The sequence below is a fragment of the Lynx canadensis genome, chromosome B4, assembly GCF_007474595.2.
Source record: "Lynx canadensis isolate LIC74 chromosome B4, mLynCan4.pri.v2, whole genome shotgun sequence".
Classification (NCBI taxonomy): domain Eukaryota; kingdom Metazoa; phylum Chordata; class Mammalia; order Carnivora; family Felidae; genus Lynx; species Lynx canadensis.
Window position 1 is genome coordinate 40,836,025 of NC_044309.1, and position 19,960 is coordinate 40,855,984.

General features: G+C 48.8%; 1 protein-coding gene across 1 annotated transcript in view; it reads right to left on the reverse strand.

The window, feature by feature from the left end:
- Positions 1-19,960, reverse strand: part of VWF (von Willebrand factor) — a 138,115-nt gene that overhangs the window by 67,432 nt on the left and 50,723 nt on the right. Inside the window, exons 14-18 of the mRNA XM_030321487.1 lie at positions 17,541-17,736; positions 16,692-16,907; positions 12,745-12,985; positions 6,845-6,939; positions 3,084-3,244 (exon numbers count right to left, since the gene is read on the reverse strand). Coding sequence (XP_030177347.1) covers positions 3,084-3,244; positions 6,845-6,939; positions 12,745-12,985; positions 16,692-16,907; positions 17,541-17,736 — 909 coding nt within the window. The remainder of the gene's footprint in view (positions 1-3,083; positions 3,245-6,844; positions 6,940-12,744; positions 12,986-16,691; positions 16,908-17,540; positions 17,737-19,960) is intronic.

The window sequence follows — 19,960 nt, forward strand, 5'->3', positions numbered from 1 at the left end:
GGCAATCTTCAACCCAGAGCAGTGCTGCTCAAAGCCCAGTCCAGGGCCAGTATGGGTCTATGATGATGCAAATACACAAACTGGGTAGGTGTTTGGAAAATCATATGGCAATTGAGTAATACATCATCTGTGGAATCTAATAAAAATGGGGGAGGGACTCATATTTTGCATGTCATTACTTTTTGTTTCTTTTTTTCTGATCATTCTTTTCTATTGTATTTGCAAAAGCTTTGGTCCACAACAGATGGAAATTTTAAGAAAACAGGACCTTTATGGATCTCTCCTGTGGAAAGCAGGAGGTGAGCAGAGCCTCTGAGACTGCGCCTCGGTTATTTCTGAAAAGAGTTAAAGCTATCCCTACAATTCTGTAGCCCTTTCATCTATAACCCCTTTGGGCCCATAACAGGAATTATGTGCCCATGTCACAGATGAGGCAACTGAGGCTCAGAGAAAGAATGAATGTTCACCCAAGGGCGAGCGAGGCCTGAACAGAGGGCTTGGCCCTCTGCCTTGTTCCTACTCGGGTGCTCTTTCTACTCTCACAGATCTGCCCCCAGCAAAGAGCTACTTCCTCACCCCACCCCCCACCGCCCTCTTCCAAGTCCCCAGAATGTAGAATCCCCAACCTTTTCCCCCAAAACCCTCAGTCACACACCACATCCTCACCATCTCCCACAGGGGACAGGCCACACAGAGAAACACCCCTGGGTAGGATGTCTACACCGTCACACGGGCCCAAACAGGGTGTTTCCAGCTCCTTTGTCTTTGTGTTTCAGCCAAGAACACGTGTCCCATGCAGCAGCCAGCACACTGCGCACTTCATAAATCATGGGCTTTGCTGCTCTGCAGAATCTGGCCTCAACGATTTGCACCTTAGTCGGCATCGTAATGAAGCAGTTGTGAAAATAAGCCAATCTCTTACACTCTGAGCTTTTGAGTTTAGAATCCCTTGCAGTTGAGGTTAGAGTCACCCCCTTATGGGACAAACATCCACAGACTGTCCTCAGAGCGCATGCCAGAGGCTTCGGGAATGCAAATGAGCTCCTGACCGTGTGTCCACATCCTGAACTTGAGGTCTTGCTCTCCACTGGGGGTTTGGGACCATAACGCAAGTACTGTGCTTATTATCTCAGATGATCTGCACTGTTTTCATTGAAAAAAACAAAAGGTTCATTTAGAAGAGTCTCTGATGCTGACATAATCCCCTGAGGGATGCCCCTTTTCTTGCCAGAGCCTTCTCTGATGTCTGGAGAATTTCCCCTCCAGGTACAGTGAAGGAACAGTCAAAATGAGAATCCTTTAGGATAAAAAGAGCAATACAGAAGCCTCCTCTCCCCTGGCCTATTTCTTGTCCCTACCCAGCTCTGAGTTTCCCCTCCTTGAATAGCCACCTTCTGTGAAGGCATCAAACAAGACCATCCAGGTTGGGGGTGCTCCCCGGCCAATCTCTAGCTCCCCCATTAGAAGACAGTTTAGAATCATCAGAGGCCAAAGCAGAAGGGAACACCCAGGGGGGAATGAACAGGTAGTCTCTCTGTCTTGGAGGAGGGCTGGAGGGAAAGGAGACAAATCATCTGCCCTGCACACACCCCAATGCACAGCCTTCCTGTGGGCTACCGATGATGAGTCCCCGTTGCATCTACAGAACATTGGCATCTCCCATCGCCCAGAACCCTGACCTTCAAGTCAAGGCCTGGGCATCATTGATGCCCTTTACAACCATATGAGAGCCATCCTGCCCCCTCCCACTTTGGCGTCCACAACTCCTGCCCCAGACACACACTGCTCACTTTGGGTGTGGGGAATTGGTCAGAGAAAGCAAGAAGACCTGATGCTTTTGAAAGAGAAGAACCCAGAAGTTGCTTCTTTCAGGGTGACAAGAATAACAGGTCTACAACATTCCCTCCTTATCCACAGGGATGCATTCCAAGACCCCCAGGGGATGCTTAAAATCGCAGATAATACCGTGCCCCATATATACTCTTTTTTTCCCTATATACACATACCTATGATAAAGTTTAATTTATAAATCAGGCACAGTAAGAGATTAACAACAATAAATAAAACAGTTATAACATATGCTGCAGTAAAAGTTCTATGAATGTGGTCTCTCTAAGTACCTTACTGTACTGTACTCACTCACCCTTCTCGTGATGACATGAGATGACAAAATGCCTAAGGGATGAGATGGAGTGAAGTCAATGACACAGGCATTGAGACAAAGCATGAGGCTGATATTGACCTTGTGACAAGACGTCAGAAGGAAGAGCATCTGCTCCTGGACCACAGTTAACTGTGGGTAACTGACACCTTGGAAAACAAAACCACGGATGGGGGGACTACTGTCATATGTTTACACTACACCAGCCGACAACCAGACTTGGGGGGAAGGTAAGGGGCAGGGGCCCGCTCACACCACTGCCGCCAGCAGCAATCTAGAGACAGGTAGTTGCAAACCAGCATGCCTTGGACTCTGCAAGGCATCCAAGGAACTGCTGGCCGCAGAATGGGTGTTTGAAGCCCCAGCCCCAGAATCATGGAATGTCAAGAGCTGGCCAAGACTGTGACCCACTCTACAGATGAGGAAAACAAGGCTCAGCAAGGGGAAGGGACTTGGGCTGGTCCTTGCTGGTGAAAGGGCAGCAACATCAACATCTCTTGAAATAGAAAGTCATATGTGTATATGCAAATTACATCCAAATACATGTGTGCTCTTTCCTCTGAGTAAGTAGAATGCGGCCCTGGGGAAAATTCCAGGGGAAATGCCTGTTGTCACTTGTAAGTATTTTCTGGAAATACTTGCTTTGCTTCCTCCAGCACCTCTGTGCCCTAAGTTCCTGTGTTTTTGTCAGATCTCATCAGGATGGACTCTAGACACTTTCCCACCATCTCCCTTCCCGACTTTGGCGGCTGAGTCAGCCACAGAAGGCGCTCCCCCACCCCTGACCCCATCACCGCTTCCGCCCCCATTACCATTCTTGTTTGGCTCCTATTTTTTCCTCTCTCTGCCCCAGAGCCACCTCATGTGTGCCCGCCTGCAGGGAAACGCCAGGGTGCCCACCTCTGTGGCTGTGATGGCTTACCATGCCCGGGGGACAGAGGCAGCCGGACACGCAGCCCGTGCTCATGCACTGCAGGTCGTAGTTCTGGCAGGTCTTGGCACACTCGAGCCCTTCAGCCCTCGGGTTGTCAGCAGGGCACACCAACTTGACCATGGGGGGCCGACAGGACAGGCTCCTTTTGCCTTGGAAGTAGAAAAACCAAAGAGGCGACCCGTGAAGGATGAATCTACCTTCCACACTGTCCTTGGTCCCCCCAGGTGCAGCCACTCACTTCCAGAGACCCAACTGCCCCCTCCCTGGGATGACCTGACCTCCAGCAGGTCCAGCACTGAGCCAGGTTCCCCAAGTGGGACTAGATGGCCACCTCATCTATTCATCTGAGCCCCTGACCTTTGCCTACGCTGAAGGCACCTCTCTGGCTCTCCACAACCCTATGACTGCCCACGTTCCTCATCCCCTTGAGCCTGCCATAGCAGGTTGCATTAAATCGGGAGGCACCGCAGAAATGTCCAGACCTAGGCTTTATAGGACCTGCATTTGGGTGATAAAAAGTAACCTTTGGGGGCCCCAAGGGGACCATTCCTAAAATGGTCATGCTAATTTAGTTACAAAAACCTTAAGGGGAGATTTCTATGTCATTTTCTGCCCAGCCACTGGCCATTCCAGCCGCTCTATTTAAATCTGCTACACTCTGTCCCTTGACACCCCTCCCCGCCCTGCCTGCTTTGTCAAGCCTCCATCGGATGGCCTCCAATACCACCCTCTGATATACTGTCTGTTTTACTTATTTGTTGATTGCCCACCCATTGCCAACTAGAATATCAGAATAAATGTTCCGTGAAAGCAGGGGTTGTGTCTCCTTTGTTCAGGATGTATCATATTTCCTGACAGTTGGGAGGTATCAATGGCTGATTGAATAAATGATAACATCAGATGATTGATACAGCACTTTCCTTTCAAAAACCCAGATACACTTCACAGCATTTCTATCTTACTGCATAGAGCACTTACTGTCTCCTGTGAACAGGTTCCAACCTTATTTTTTTTTAATTTTTTAAAGTTTATTTATTTTTAAGAGAGAGAAAGACAGAGCATGAGCTGGGGAGGGGCAGAGAGACAGGGAGACACAGAATCCAAAGCAGGATCCAGGCTCTGAGCTGTCAACACAGAGCCCAACGCAGGGCTCGAACTCACCAACTGTGAGATCATGACCTGAGCCGAAGTCAGATGTTTAACCAACTGAACCACGTTGGCACCCCCCAGTCTTAATTTTATATGGAAACTTTTGTTAGGAAACTGAAACCCTAAAAGGTCAAGTGCCTCTTCCAAATCGTACAAAATTCTAGGAGCTTCTTGACTTCACAAAAGATGACCGCTTCCAGGAACTATCAGCTAGAAAAAAGCCAAGAGAAGGCAGGGACATGAGCAATCGGCAAAGAGAGGAGGAGAAGGATTTAGTGACCCTGAGATCCGCTACAGACTGAATGTGCCCCCATAAATTCATGTGTTGACCCCAAAGGTAGTTGTGATAGGAAATGAGCCCTTTGGGAAGTGATGAGGCCATGAGAGTAGAGCCCTCACAAATTGGATTTGTGCCCTGATGAAGACAACCCATGGAGCTCCCAGCCCTTCTTGCCTGTGAGGACACAGGAGAAGTCTGCAAACTTTACCTGACCTTGCTGGCACCCTAATCTTGGACTTCCAGCCTCCATATATAAATACATTCCTGTATTTCTCATAGTTAAGCCACCTAGTCTGTGGTGTTTTGTTATAGCCACCTGAACATAAAAAGACAAGGTCACAAGTTCTGATTTCAACTTGTGAGCCACTCACATGCTTAGGATCTTGTCCCAGCTCAAGGCTGAGAGATGCTCCCCAATCAGTCATACAGGGCAGCCTGACTTCTCACCAGGACAAACTGGAAAGCCAATGCATGGCACACATCTGTGTCACTTGGCGTCTTGAGGGCAGCAGAAGGCAGAGAGAGGTGGTCAAGCCAGATGTTGAAAATAGCTCATTTATCTGCCTAATAGCATCCCTCTCCCTCCTACTGGGACAGTGCTTTCTAAGCAAGGATCCATCTGGAAGCCAATTAGTTTTCCTGATCCATAAGTGTGAATATGGTCCCCTCAAAGCTAGGTCAGCCCCTTCTCCCTTCTGTGCCTTGTCCTTCAACAGTGTAGCAACTATTAGGACCTTCAAACTGAGAACAATATGCCCAAACTCTCCTCTTTCACATCCATCTGAGAAGCTTTCTAAACAGGTACCCTTGTCATTAAAGACCTAAATGTGAGACCTGAAACCATAAAAAATCCTTGAAGAGAGCACAAGCAGTAATCTTGCTGACATTGGCTGAAGCAACATTTTTCTAGATAAATCTCCTGAGACAAGGGAAATAAAATCAAAAAATAAACTATTTGGACTACATCAAAACAAAAAACTTCTGCACAGTGAAACAATCAATAAAACTAAAAGACAACCTACAGAATCGGACAAGATATTTGCAAATGACATATCTGATAAAGAGTTAGTATACAAAATATACAAAGAACTGATACAACTCAACATCCAAAAAATGAATAATCCAGTTAAAAAATGGGCAGAAGACATTCTGCAAAGAAGACCTATTTCTCCAAAGAGGACACCCAGATGGCCAACAGACACATGAAAAGATGCTCAACATCACTCATCATCAGGGAAATGAAAATCAAAACCACAATGCATTATCACCATACACCTGTCAGAATGGCTAAAACCAACAATGCAAGAAACGATAAGTGTTGGCAAGGAGGTGAGAAAAAAGAACACTCGTACACTGTTGATGGGAATGCAGACTGGTGCAGCCACTGTGGAAAACAGTATGGCGGTTCCTCAAAAAGCTAAAAATAGAACTACCCTACAATCCAAGAATCGCACTACTGGGTATTTACCCAAAAATTACAAAAACACTAATTCAAAGGGATACATGCACATCTGCCTTTAAATAGCATTGTTTATAATAGCCAAACTACAGAAGCAGCCCAAGTGTCCATGGATAAATCGTTGAATAAAGGAGATGTGATATATATATCCAACGGAACATTATTCAGTCATAAAAAAGAATGAAATTTTGTCATTTACAATGACATGGATGGAGCTAGAGAGTACGATCATAAGCAAAATAAGCCAGTCAGGGAAAGACAACTACTATATGATTTCACTCATATATGGGATTTAAGAAATAAAACAAATGAGCGAAGGGGGGTGGAAATGAGAGAAACAAACCAAGAAACAGATTATTAACTACAAAAAACAAATGGATGGTTACCAGAGGGGAGGTGTGTGGGGGGATGGGGGAACGAGGGGATTAGAGAGAGTACACTTATCCTGAGAAAGAAAAATAAATAAAATAAAACAATTAGATAGATAAGCAGATAGATAGACAGACAGACAGACATCCTTGTAAGTATGTCCCTGAGTAAAAAGAGGCTAATGAAGGGGGGTGGTCTTCACCACAATCAAGGTGACCAACTTACAGTTACTCACTGGGTTAAGGTCACCATGGGCAAAACAGAGGTCTCACTGAATCCATCTTGCAGATAACTGAATTTTTCCCCTGAAATAAAATTCCTCCCTGCCTCAATGATTTGGATGCACACATGCAAAGGCATGTCAAGGCCTAAAAACCACTCACATGAACATAAAAATGGTGTCAACCCTGACATGTGCCTGAATGCACAGGCACATCAGACAGAGCAGCCCAGCAGCGAGGTGAAGAGCCCTTCCATGGGGACAGTACTCACTGCGGTGAGACAGGGGGCTGCTGAGGAAAGTGTCAGGCAGCAGGCTTCCTGGGGCTCCACTCGTGGTACAGTGCATGAAGCCATCCTCACAGTAGCTGCAGAGAGGAAAGTCAGAACCCAGCTTCGTAAGAGCGGCTATGCTTGCTGGCTCCTTTTCCTCACCTCCCACTCACCGTCTCCCCGTCCAAGTCAAGGTGGTCCCATAACTCATCTGAAACACAGCCCACTAAGGCCACTCACCCTCTCTATGTCACCAAACCCAGTGGAACGTCTTCAGTTCTTTCCTTACCTGATCCCTTTTGACATTATTCGACCACTGTGACTATCCTGTTCTTCTAGGACAAGAAACAAATCTCTCCTGGTTTTCCTCCTACTTTTCTAGTTGCTCTTTCAGGCTCACCCCTCTGCTGGCTGCACCCTGGGCTCTCATTCTAGGCTGCCATCCATACACTCAGCTTCTATGACAGAAACGACTCACAAATTTACACCAGCAGCTGGGATCTCTCCTTTGAACCCAAGATCCGTGTATGCAAGTGCCCACATGATAGCCATCTTGGCATAACAAAGACTTCAAACTCAGTATGCCCAAAACTGAAGTCATGATCCCACCACCAAAGCCAGTCCCCCGCCAGGGCTCTGATTCATTGTATGATACCACCAACCATCCAGTTTCACAAACCAGCAAACGAGGGGTCAGCCCTGATACTGCCTTCTTCCCAACCCCCACGTCTGACCATCACCAAGCCCTTGGACCTTGTCTCCTAAACGTCTCTGGCATTCACATCCACTTGTCTACCTTCACTGCCATAAGCCGCCACCACCTGTCACCTGGACAAGGCAGAAGCTCCTGACTGATGTCCCTGCACCTATTCTTGCCTCTCCCCAAAACACACTCCTCCTGGCAGCCCAAGGGTTTTCCAAAGCCTAAATATGATTATGTCACCTCCCTGCTGAGATTCCTTTGTAGCTTCCCCTCAAGAGGCCTTAGGAAAGAGACCAAATCCCTCAGATGGCCTCCCTGGCCGCATGCGATCTGACCCCTGCCTACCTTTTCTCTAGCCCATTTCAAGGATTCATAGACCACGTACTTCTCTTTCTTCCATATTTGTGACTCTGCATGTATTGGAGTTATTATTTGGTTAACATCTCTCTCTGTGTCACTGGACTATAAGATCAAAGACAGTTTTGCTCATTATCTGTTCAGCAGGCAGCATAAGGCTCTGCATAAAGTATCCAATATTTTTTTTACATATTCTTTTATTCCTCTCCTCTGATCCCAATCCCCTCCCCTAACACGGGCAATTATTTTTATGACATGTAGTCTCCTAAAGCGCCCCCGAGGATCCCCACTTCCTGGTGTTCAAACTCTTGTGTCATCTCCGTTGCACCAAGGTTGATCTGTGTGCCGACAGTATGTGGCAGCAGTGACATACCACGTGTCACTTGAGATAGGCTATAAAAGACTGCAGCTCCTGTCCTGGTACTCTCTTGGATTACTCACTCTAGGGAACCACTTCACGAGCAGCCCAATGCAGAGGCCCACATGGCGAGGAACTCAATGAAGCCTTCTGCCAAGAGCTGTGTGAATGAGCTGGGAATGGAGCCTCCAGAGCCAGGCAAGTCTCCAGATGACTCAGCCTGCAGCCCTGGTCAACAGTTTGACTCCAACCTCATGAGCAAACCTAGTCACCCAGCCAAGCTGCTCTGGGAGTCCTGCCCCTTAGAAACCGTGTGACATTATATATGTCCATTCTTTCAAGCTGTTAAATTTGGGGTTAATTTTTTTATGCAGCAATAGATACAGAAAACTAATACAATCTTATTCTGTTCAGTGTAGACCTGCCTGCATATATTCTCATAAAATATGTATTTCTTTCACATGTCTGTATGTTTAATTTGTATAAGTGGTACTATCTCATATATCACAGTGTTTTGTCGTTTTCTTTACCACCACGTGTTCAAGATTGAACCCTGCTAATACATACCTACTTTCCTGGTGCTTCTAAGGCTGCATGATCCTCTACTGTGTGCATCCACTGCCTTTTCCCCATGCACCCTCCCAGGGATGGACACAGACCTCAAACAAAGCTGTGACTAACATCTTCATACACGTGCCCTTAAGAGCCTGTGTGAGAGTTTCTTTAGTGTATATGCCTGAGAGCAGGACTGTGGAGATATCAAGTGTGGGTATCTAATTTGCATAAATCATGCCAAATGCTTTCCTGGGTGCTGGGAGCAATGCACCTTCCAGATTAAAGAAGGCCAGGAGACTGGAGAAAGGAGAGGTAGGCAGGGGTCAGATCGCATGGGGCTTGGGAGGCCATCATAGGGATTTGGTCTCTATCCTAAGGCCTACTGAGGGGAAGCTATTAAGGATTCCAAGCAGGGATTCGACATAATCAGATTTAGGTTTGGGAAAGATACTGGGGTGTCTGAACAGGTGTATGTCCTAACAGTAGCAGAGTGGGGGCCCCATATTCCACAGCCCTGCCGACACTTGGCATTATCCAGATTTCAAATTTTTCCACTCTAGTAGATATGAAGTAATACTCATTGTTGTGATTTGTATTTCTCTAACAGTAATGATTTTGAATGATTTTTAATGTGGCTGCTGTTCAATGAAAATTTATTAAATGAGCAAAAGAGAATCAGCCCTTCCCTCTCTGGGCACATGCAGAAACGGCGCCCTCTGGTTTTTAACTAACACCTGATTTTAAAATATCCTCATGTCATGGTCTTTCTGTCATTTGGACACGACCCAAAAGCTTAATTTTATTTTTAGAAAGAAGAAAAGAGAAGAAAAACCTTGTAGGTAGGATTATAATCAACTCCTGGCCCAGAACCTGGCTTGCAATAGTGTAAGTGCTCTACCATGATGCCTGTCTGGTGACCAAACAGCCTAAAGATACTTCTAGACACATGTGTTTGTACCTTCCTACTACCTCTTGTGGGCATCACCAGCATTTGCTCCATGGGGCTCACTCTTCAGTGTGCGGGGGATAAAAATAAAGAGCCACAAAACAAGCCCCAAGTTCCTGATGGTTCCCATTCTCCATGAAATCCAGTTTTCTAAATGAAGTGGAGAGACGGGACAGACAATAGCTTTCAGCCCTGGTGCCCAAAGGAGAGCCCGGGAACATATCATGGAGAGGTCACTGATGTGCAAATCCTGAAGAAAGCCTGAAGCCAGGGCTATTCCCCAGCTCTGCTCACCCAGGGCCCTCTGCACCTCATCTCCCCACCTTCCCTGTGCCTCCAATATGGTAAAATGACCAGGGACACGTGCTGCCCTCCAAGTCACCCCAGCCTCCTACCCTCTGGCTTCTTTCCTCACCACACTACTGCAACATGGGGGCCACTATGACCTTCCGATTGCCAAATTCAACAGCCTCCTCTCCATGTAATATGAAGAGTCTAAGGGTCCCTGGGTTCTATCACTGGCTGGATGATTTGGGAAAGTGATAATCTCCCTAAGCCTCAAATTCCTTACTAAGAAAAGCGATGCTTGCCTTCTAACGGCATTGTTTTAAGGTCCCAGAGAGAAACACCCTGAAAATCATAGCTGGACAAGTGGAGTAAAACGACCACTTGGGTGAAGGCCCAATGCTCAGACCAACAGATGTTGTCACTCTCCTGCTCTCCTCACCTCCACCATATGGCCCGGCATTCGCTGTGCCTTTTTGCTTGCCTTTTTCCTTTGGCCTCTCTCATAGGATCCTCTTTCTGCTCCCCTGGCCCTCTGAACATCCCCCCAAGCTCTGGACTCAGTTTCCTTTTCTGCTCCTCAATCCACTTCCTTCGTGGGCCTGGCTGCCCCTGCAGCCATACAGAACACCTCCACGCAAATCTTGTCCAGCCTCCACCTCTCACTCGAGTCCCACACCCACGCCTCCGGTGACTGTTTCCCCTCACTCACCAGCATGCGCTCTTGGCAACTCAGCCATCCGGGCTAAGACCAAATTCATGATCCTCCCCCTACCCACAAGGAGCCCTCTTGCTGTTCCTGCACTCCCGGGCACTCCAGTCCAGAACCCCGGGGCCGTCTTCAGCCAACCTCATCCCCCTACATGTCCCCCCAGTCTGTTTACTTCCTGGGGTCTCTGGCCTCTGTCCCCTTGCTCCATCTCCACTGCTAGTATTGGCCCGGGGCCTTAGCACCTTTTGACCAGACTGTGTCAACTTCTTCCCACAACTGATCTCCCTGCCTCCACACCTCATGCAGCTTCCAGAACCCACTCCTTAAAGCTACGCTTTGACCTATTTGCTCTTTCAAAACCTCTGAGGTCCTCCCTGCCTACTGCTCCAGTCCCCCCCTCCCCATCTTTCGAAGATGCCCAACATCCTCCCAGGCTTATCTTCCCTTCATGCAACATATGCCCCCCCAGAGGACTTACCTTGGTGACTGGTGAGTACTCCCTGTGTGTTTTTGGCCCTGGGCCTCGGCTCCACCCCAAAGCCCTCCTCCACAGGCCCGCCCCACGCCCACTGCTAGAATCTTCCTCAAACCCAAAGCTACCTCCTGCACTGGGTCTTCTCCAGCTCCTCCCAAGTGGAAGCAATCTGACCTTTTCTGAGTGAGTAGAGATTTTTATGTCTACAAAATGGCGAGCCTACCAAATATGATTGTTATTTCATCTCAGTACACATTGACTATGCCTATTTTCTGCCATAAGTGTGTTGGGTGCTGGGAATCAGGACCTAAGATGTGGTCTCTACTCTTGGGGAGGTCACAGTCCAGAGGGGGATACAATGCATTTTGCTTAAATCCAAGTCCAATGACAACCATTCTTTCCATCCAAGGATAAGCAATCTGCTCTGGGCATAAGAGATGGCGAAGGACCACAAACTTATCTCACTAAGTGAGGAGGAAAAGCTTCATACCACACACAGTGTGCAGACCTTGTTTGGATTCTGATTTGAACAAACCAATTATATATAAAAAGACATTTTGAGACAGTCAAGAAAGCTAACATGGATGGAATATTAGGTGTTATCAGGAATCATTGTTAGTGCTTATCTGAACAATGGTATTATGGTTAGATCGGGTTTTTTAAGTGCTTATCTGTTAGAAACACATACTGAAATATTTTCAGATGAAATTATGTAATATCTGAGATTTTCTTTATTCCAGCCAAAAGGGGGAGGAGGGAATAGATAAAACAAGAATGGCAAAGTGCTGATAATCACTGAACCTGGGGACAGATGCCTTAGGGCTCCTCACTCTATTCTCTCTACTTTTATGTCTGAAATATTCCACAGGACATTTTAACTGGTCTCCCTAGTAAACCATCAGCTTCTTTGGGGTGCACACTGTGTCTTGTTCTCCTTCAGATCACCAATCTCTAAGCCAGCACCCAGGCCAGAGCAGGTGACAAGGAAATGTCATAAATTTCTCCTGTGACTGTGACAGCCCCTCTGAAATGGACCAGGACAGAGGGATGGGGCAAAGGGCCAAAAGAAGCAAGTGTGACTGGAGCTATTTTTCAGGGAAGTATGTAAAGCAAGTCAGGGTAGCAATGAACCACTGAGGTGAGGCTGCCTTCATCTATTTTCTGCTGGTTCAAATGCCCCCGCCTGGGAACACTGCCAGAGGGCTACAGGGGAGGGGACAGGGAGCCCTCCCATTTCCTGTTCTCAAACAGGGAAACTAAGACCTACTGCAGGGAAATGGGGCTCAACACGTGAGAGTTGGCAATGAAGCTGAAGCAGTCCTCCCGCCAGCCATGAGTAAGGAAGCCACTCAAGCTGGGTGAAATCCCAGCTTTCTTTCTGACTTGCTGGGCAAGTCACTTTCTTCCCTGGGCCTCAGTTTCCCACCCACAAAATGAAGGATTTGGAGGACCATTTTCCTCTCAAGCCCTGCCATTCCCGAGGTCCCCGGTCCTGCTGCATGCACTTACCACGTGGTGTGATGGTCTGAGAAGATGTCCTCGGGCTGGAAGATCTCGCCGTCATAGTAACAGGGGCACTGGGCCTTGGGCACACAGTCTCCCCTCTCATCCAGGTATAGCCCTGCGGGGCAGAAGCAGCCTTCCAGGCAGATCTCATTGCAGTCCTCATCCGGGTAAGAAAGGGAGCGACAGGTCATGTTGCAAGGGGTCCCACACTGCAGGTACACCTGGCCCTGTGGGCAGCTCAGCGCTGGGAGAGAGGCAAGGGAAAGGAAGGCCTCAGTGGAAACATGAAGATGACAAGGACTGTCTTTCTAGGACCTGTAACCCCAATTATATCTGTGCAATCACTACCTTCCTTTCCTACTAGGAGCAAAACTGTATTGTCATGCTCACAAATGCCTATGATAATAATGAATGCACGCGGTTTCCCCTCTGCTGAACTAGAGGGATCCTGCTTTAATGGTCTCTGAATCCTTGAAGTCTGGGACATGTAGAAATCAGGTGGATTTTGACACTGTGAATATTAAAAAGAACTGGGCATGGCAGGCAAGGGCATTTCTCCTGGGATGATGATAATTGAGCATCTACTGAATATTCTGTTCTTCACCAGCTTCTGTGCCTTTTACACCTCCCATTGAATTAGATCTCATAGCCCTCTTCTTACGAGTAAGAAAACTCAAACATAAGCTAAGTAATTTGTCAAGGTCATGCCTCCCAGGAAGAAGCAGAGGCAGGATTTGAACCCAGCTCTCTATGACCAAGAGCTCATGCTCTTAACCATTATGCTCTACAAAGGAAACAACCCCTTAGGAGCCATGCTTTTGAGGACAGCCACAAAGTGCAGGGACACTCTTGTGCCTGCCTCGGCCAGGTGGGCAGCCCTGTCTCCTCCCCTCCTTCACTCTCCCTGGCCTCCGCCCACAGAGAAACAGCACAGCAGACAAGACCCAAGAGGACGCAGCAATACAGGGAAGTGGACAGGCTCTGTCTCCCAAATTCCTGGGTTCGAGCCTTGGTTCTGCCATTAGTTAGTTATGCTGTGACCTTGAGCAGTTTCCTCACTGGAATAGACTAATACCCACCTGGATTGTTGTCAAGGTTAAGGGAGCTAACAAGTTCAGAGTAATGCCTGGCACATGGTAAATGCTCACTGTTGTTTTATCATGATGATGACTGCGGAAACACAGCCCCAGCTCAGGGGGCTCCAGATGGGAGGGGTATTCCAGATGAAGGCCCAGGCCTAAGAAGACCTAGCACTCCTGGATTCTGGCCAACACCGTGAGCACCCCGATGAGGAAACCCTTTACTGGGGCCGTGGGAAGTGCTTTGCCCTTTCTAAAGGCTTTCTTCTTGCTAATCAGCTCCTATCCAAGAAATGACCACCTCACTCTGAGGACACTCCTGCTGGGACCATTAGAAACCTTGCCCTCTCTGTTAGAATCCATTTCTACAGTGGACACCCACTGGCAAAATGTGTCACAGAAAGTGTAAAAGGAAGCCCTGGCCGTGAACCTCAGACATGGGGGTGAGAACACCTGGAGAGCACCTGTAGGCTTCCCCTCCTGCACCTGCTCAGGGTTTAGTATTTGAGGGGATCTGAGAAGGGAGGGGGCTCCGTAACCATATTAGACATGGGTTTTTCTCTGAACCAGCAGAGAGGTTGGGTCAGTGGATGAGTATTGAGAGCAGGGTGTGTTAAGATGGGGTGTTTTGGGCAATAAAAATGCAACTCTCTTTCAATCCATTGAACCTGTGATATTAAGGGCACATTCATTCACCCATTAAGGAGCAGCTGGAGCAGAGAGCTTTTTCTCTCTGACAGATGTCTCTAGAACTGGCTTCAAGCCGTATTGAATTTCTCCTCTGGGCTTCCTCCCCAGAAGAAGCAGTGGCCATCTCAGTTTAACAGACGTTTCTCATGCTCCCACTGTGTGCCAGGGGCTGTGCTAGGCTCATGGAGGCAGAAGTGGTTAAGACTTGATCCCCATCTATAAGAAGCCTATGCTCTTTTCTTCCCAAAGGAAATGTAACCAAGTAACAAGCAAAACAAAGCATGCTTCTCCCAATCTCCTCACAGCATGATCAGTCCTTGCTTCATGAGCATCCCCAGCTGATGGGGGCTCTTCTTAAGGATGGAGTTAGTGGTGTAGGGAGCTCCGTTCATTTCTCAGGGAGAAAATGAGGTACAGGATGGAGTCAGGAACCCAGGAGTCTTGCCCACCCTCCTCGGGGCTCAGGCCTCCAGGACCATCTGGCCAGCCTCTTCTCTGGTTCACCTCCACATAAGCCCATAGAGACAGAAAACTTCTCACCACCCATACATTTTCTGCCTCCAAATTTCAGTCCCTGCTCCCACAGTCTCAGCCTGTTCCCTTTCGTTCTGTTCTCAGGAGGTGAAGGACAGCAGCTTTCGTGAGATTACAGAACGTGCCGGTAAGCCCTCAGTGATCTGGGAGAACGTCCTAAATGAGGAAATCCTTCAGATGCTGTAGCACACTGATAATGCAGAATTTCTAATATTGGTGGACAACCAAAGCATAGTCATGAACAGCACGCCATTTCCTCATTACTTTGCCCAGTTTCTAAACAGCAAACCCCGATGAGGAAACTGAGGTGTGGAGGGGGAGATGATGGGCTCAAGGCCGCAGGGCGGGGAAGTCACCCGCAAGTTCCAGCAAGGCCTCAGACTCTGCTCTTCCGGCTGCTGGCCATGACTCTGGCATCCCCGACCCAGAGGGACAGGGAGGCACAACTGCATGCATGCATACACACGTGGTCCCTTTCATCCTCACTTCTGTCTCTGCTCCTCTTTTTTTAGGACACTGCTTAGACTTGAAACATGAGTTGGCTCATTAGACCCCAATAGTGACATTTCTAGAGCCCTGTACCTAAGCTTCTTCAAATACGTGATATATATTAGGACTTTTCTCCGCCTCTCATAGCTCCTATTTCCCTGCTTCTGCCAGGACCACGGGCATATTAGTCTCCACACACATCTACTTCACCCTAAAAATCAAAATATTCACGACACCTCATCCTCCCAGAATATCCTCCTCATTTCCATGCATCACTACTACTATCCGCCTGTGGAACAACTCTTTTCTGCCAAGATGGTGACTTTTTAAAGCCTGGTCGAGTACACCACCTCCAGAAAGCCTTCCTTGATTGCCTCTGCTTTAATCTCATTATCCTTTTACTCAGTGTGACAGTCACCTAGTACGGAGGCAGTTTCTACACCACTGGCATTGCCTGACCATGCTGGGCACTCGGCACATGTTCCCCGTGCAGCACCACCAACAACAGAGTGAGCACAATCTAGCTGTTCGAGGGTCCAGAATGTGGAGCAGATACCAGCTGTGGTGGCAGAAATCTAACATGGCAGAGTGAGACTCCAAAGTCAGCTGGGGACATTGATGTCATTCAACTTTACATAACTCTATCAATGCCAGAGATGCGGGCCAGGAGTCTACTGATCATCTGGCTGGAGTTACAAGCAAAGGATCCGCAGGTGCATTCCCCACACCTGAGTGCAGAGACCCATTGGGATCTGGGACTCACTCATTCCTCCACCTGGCCATACATGTATGGAACACTAGGTGGCAGCAGCCACATGAAATCTCTGCTTCCCAGGAACTCAAGGTTCTAGACCACCACCAGGTAGAGGGTTGCAACTCGCCCTCCCGGAACAGGGTAGAGTAATCACACTGTCCTGTGAGAGAGCCAGTCCCCACCGCCTGTCCTGCAGGAGTTGCGGGGGGGGGGGGTGTGGAGGAGAGGGCGGCTGCAAATAAACAGTTCTCACTACCCATGCTTGCCAAATGCGCTTGGGCCCGGTTCTGAAAGCAATAATGCAGAGACACTGCCGTGAAAAGAACGAGCCGCACACAGGACATCCGAGGAGAACTGTGCGGGGTTGGGCTGTGCGAGAGCTGGCGGACAGGGAGGGCACCCACCACAGAAGCTGGGCTCCCGCCACCCGATGTGCACGCCTCTCCGGGCACAGGCTGCGGCGTAGTTGGCCACGGCGCTGCAGAGACAGTCTTTGCCGTCGGAGCAGGAGCAGACGTCATAGCGGCAGTTCTGCACGTAGGGCAGAGGGTTCACGACGCGGTGGCAGGCCTCGAACTTGGAGGACGTCAACAGAGCGCACGACTGCTCCGCAAACCTGGCTGTGGCGGGAGAGAGAGCAGCGCACGGGCTTGGCCGGGGCCCCGCCCCCGCCCTCGGAGCTCCCGCCCCCGGACGGCAGTGACCAATCCCACTCTGAAATCCCCCAACCGGCTTCCCCCTCGGCAGCACGAGCTGCAAAGCGACTGGAAATCACTGTGATTTTTCTCCTGCAACCAATAAACTTTACGTTTGGCTTAAATACATAATAAATTGCATTTCCAGAGCACACCACCCACGGACAGACGGGAGAAGTAGTTCCACGATGGGCTGGGTAAGAGAGGGAAATGAATGCAGGGCTGAAATGATGTCACAGATCAACCTGCAAATGGCCACCCCAGTGCATTTATCCTCCGATAATTTAATTCTGTGTGGCTGCTGCTCCAACAGACTGCGAAGGTCCAGGGACAGAAAACGTACTATTCTCGTCTTTCCCAGGGTTCGGCCCACGGAGGGTGCACAATCAAGGGCCGTTGAAGAATAAATGATCCAGATGCAGATAATCAAATGCTGATGGTAAAAGCCAAGTGCCCCTGTCCCCCAAAAGTGGGTGCACTGGTGCCATGGAATGCACTGGAACCCGGGAGACACCTCAGGGCTCCGCGAGGCCCCCCCTGCCCCCCAGGCTTACGTACTCAGGCGCGGGTTGAGGCTGCACGGATCACTGTGCTGCTTCTGCAGGTCTTCACAATCCCCGTGCAGCTTCCAGGCGTTCCCGAAGTCCTCCACCAGGGGCTCGGCCAGGCCAGCGGGCGTGACGAAGTCGTCACCCCTGTTGCCATTGTAATTCCCACACAGGCCGCACGTCTTCCCCGCATAGATGGGGGACAGCTGCAGGGAGAGGCAGACTACCCTGGAGCCGTGGCGGCCAAAGCAGCCACAGCTTCCAGTAACTAATGAGATAGTTGTAATCAAAAAGAGCTCCCAAGGTGAAAAATAAATACGAACTTAATAAACCGTAGCCAAGTCCGAGGCTGCAGAGGGAAGAAAAGCTAACTGTAGTGTAAGTTTACCACCAGCAACATCCCTGCTCTTAAATCAGCCCCAGAGAGCATTTTAGAGATCTAGCCATTTAAAGATGGCAACACTGAGTCCCAGAGAGGAAAATGACTGGCCTAAGGTCAGAGGTGGTGGCAGAGCTGGAAGTAGTAGCCAGGTTGAGCCCTAGTCCAGAGGGCTCTGTGCCACCCTCGCCTGTCAGAGAAGACGCGGTAGCCCTGACACCCACGGAATCAAGTGCAAAGTCCGCACCCCTTTACTGAACACTTATATCGGTCACACGTGTGGGTGAAGCAGGCTGAGTCCATTATGGTCCAAGTAGTCCCAGTGACAAAGAACAACACCTTCCCATCTCAATTTGACTCAGCCGCTGAGTGTCATTGGGAAGAAAGGACCATGACCAAGGAGGACTCTAGGTGGTGTGATCAGAGGAGGTAGGGTCAGCAAGGAATCTGGGGCAGCCCACTATGGGTGACCAGGATGGTTCTGGGGGTCAAACTCTAGGCCATCAGCATGTGGCTTGTTCTCCGTCCTTCTGAGCCCAAAGTGCATACTCACAGACAAGCTGGGGAGTTAAACCTGCCTTTCACACTTTACAGCTTGGGGCAGCTGCTGGTTTCTATTGAGACGGCCCTGATTCAAAGATGGAACCAGGTCTGGGACCCCAGAATCCTGACTCCTGCTCTGCATGTAATTAACACAGCCAGATGACCTCCCTGTGTTGAAACCATCATGCACTAGAACTGAGCTCCTACAGACATCTCCTGGAGCTCCTTCCAGCTTCCAGCTATGACTTCACAGCATGCAAGATGAACAATCTAGTGGAAGGTTCCAGACCCATATAAAATGTACCCAAGGAAATGCCATTAGAAGAGAATAAAGTAACGTTTCCCTGTTTGCCTTACAAATTTCAAGTTTGGCCACACTAGGCACCCAGGCCTTCCCTGACCTATTTTTTTTTAATTTTTTTAAATTAAATTTTATTTTTGTGAGAGAGAGAGAGAGAGACAGAGTATGAGTGGGGCAGGGCAGAGAGACAGGGAGACAGAGAATCCAAAGCAGGCTCCAGGCTCTGTGCTGACAGCTCAGCGGGACTTGAACTTGTGAACCATGAGATCATGACCTGAGCTGTAGATGCTTAACTGACTGAGTCACCCAGGTGCCCCCTAACATCCCTACTTAAAATGTAAATGCTCAGACCCTGACACTTTTTGCTTTATTCTCTGCTTTATTCACCTCCTCAGGATTTCCTTCTAATATACGATATAATTTACTGGTTTGGTTGGTTTATCGTCTGTCTTCCCCCAGTACAACATAAATTAAGTGAGGCAGGGATCCTTGTCTGCGGAGTTTCACAGTTGTAGCCTTGTCCTCTAGAATGGTGCCTCTGAACACTCACTAACTATGTGTTGAACAAATGACTGAGCAAGTTCGTGAATGAATGAGGTTCTTCTGAGGACACAAGCTGAAACCCAATGCCTGCGGTCAAGGCCAGCCCTGACCTGAGCAGTGAAACAGGTGATGTCTTCACTCCCTCCACCTGTGCCTCAGCAACCTCTCTTTCCTCCTCATTCCCAGACCGTGAGTACCCTCATTCCCCCACAAAGTCCCTCTGGTCACCCCCAGGCCTGCTGTCACACTATCCCCACTAAGACAGTATCTTCCTCTGTCCCCTGGGTCCCCTTGGCTTGTTCCAGAGGTAGGCTCAGCCCTCAGATTAAGAGCACCCTTACTATGACATGAGAGGTTAGAGAAGGTGGTATGGCCAATGGCAGGGTGGGAGGCACCCTTTCTGAAGACCAGGGTGCAGGAGGTGAGTTAGTCGGGGGTCAGGAGACCTGAGTTTTGATCCTAACTCTGTAACCAAAAGACCATGAGACCAGGGTGAGTTCTTTCTTGCTCCAGAAATGATGGGTTTTATTTCTAACTGCAGAGTAGAGACTGACAAGAAGCTCTCCGAGATCTTCCTGCGCTATGGTCTTCAACTGAGGTCTTGGGACCCTTTGGGGCATGGAGGTCCCTGAAGCCCTTTCAAGGTGTCCACAAGGCCAAAACT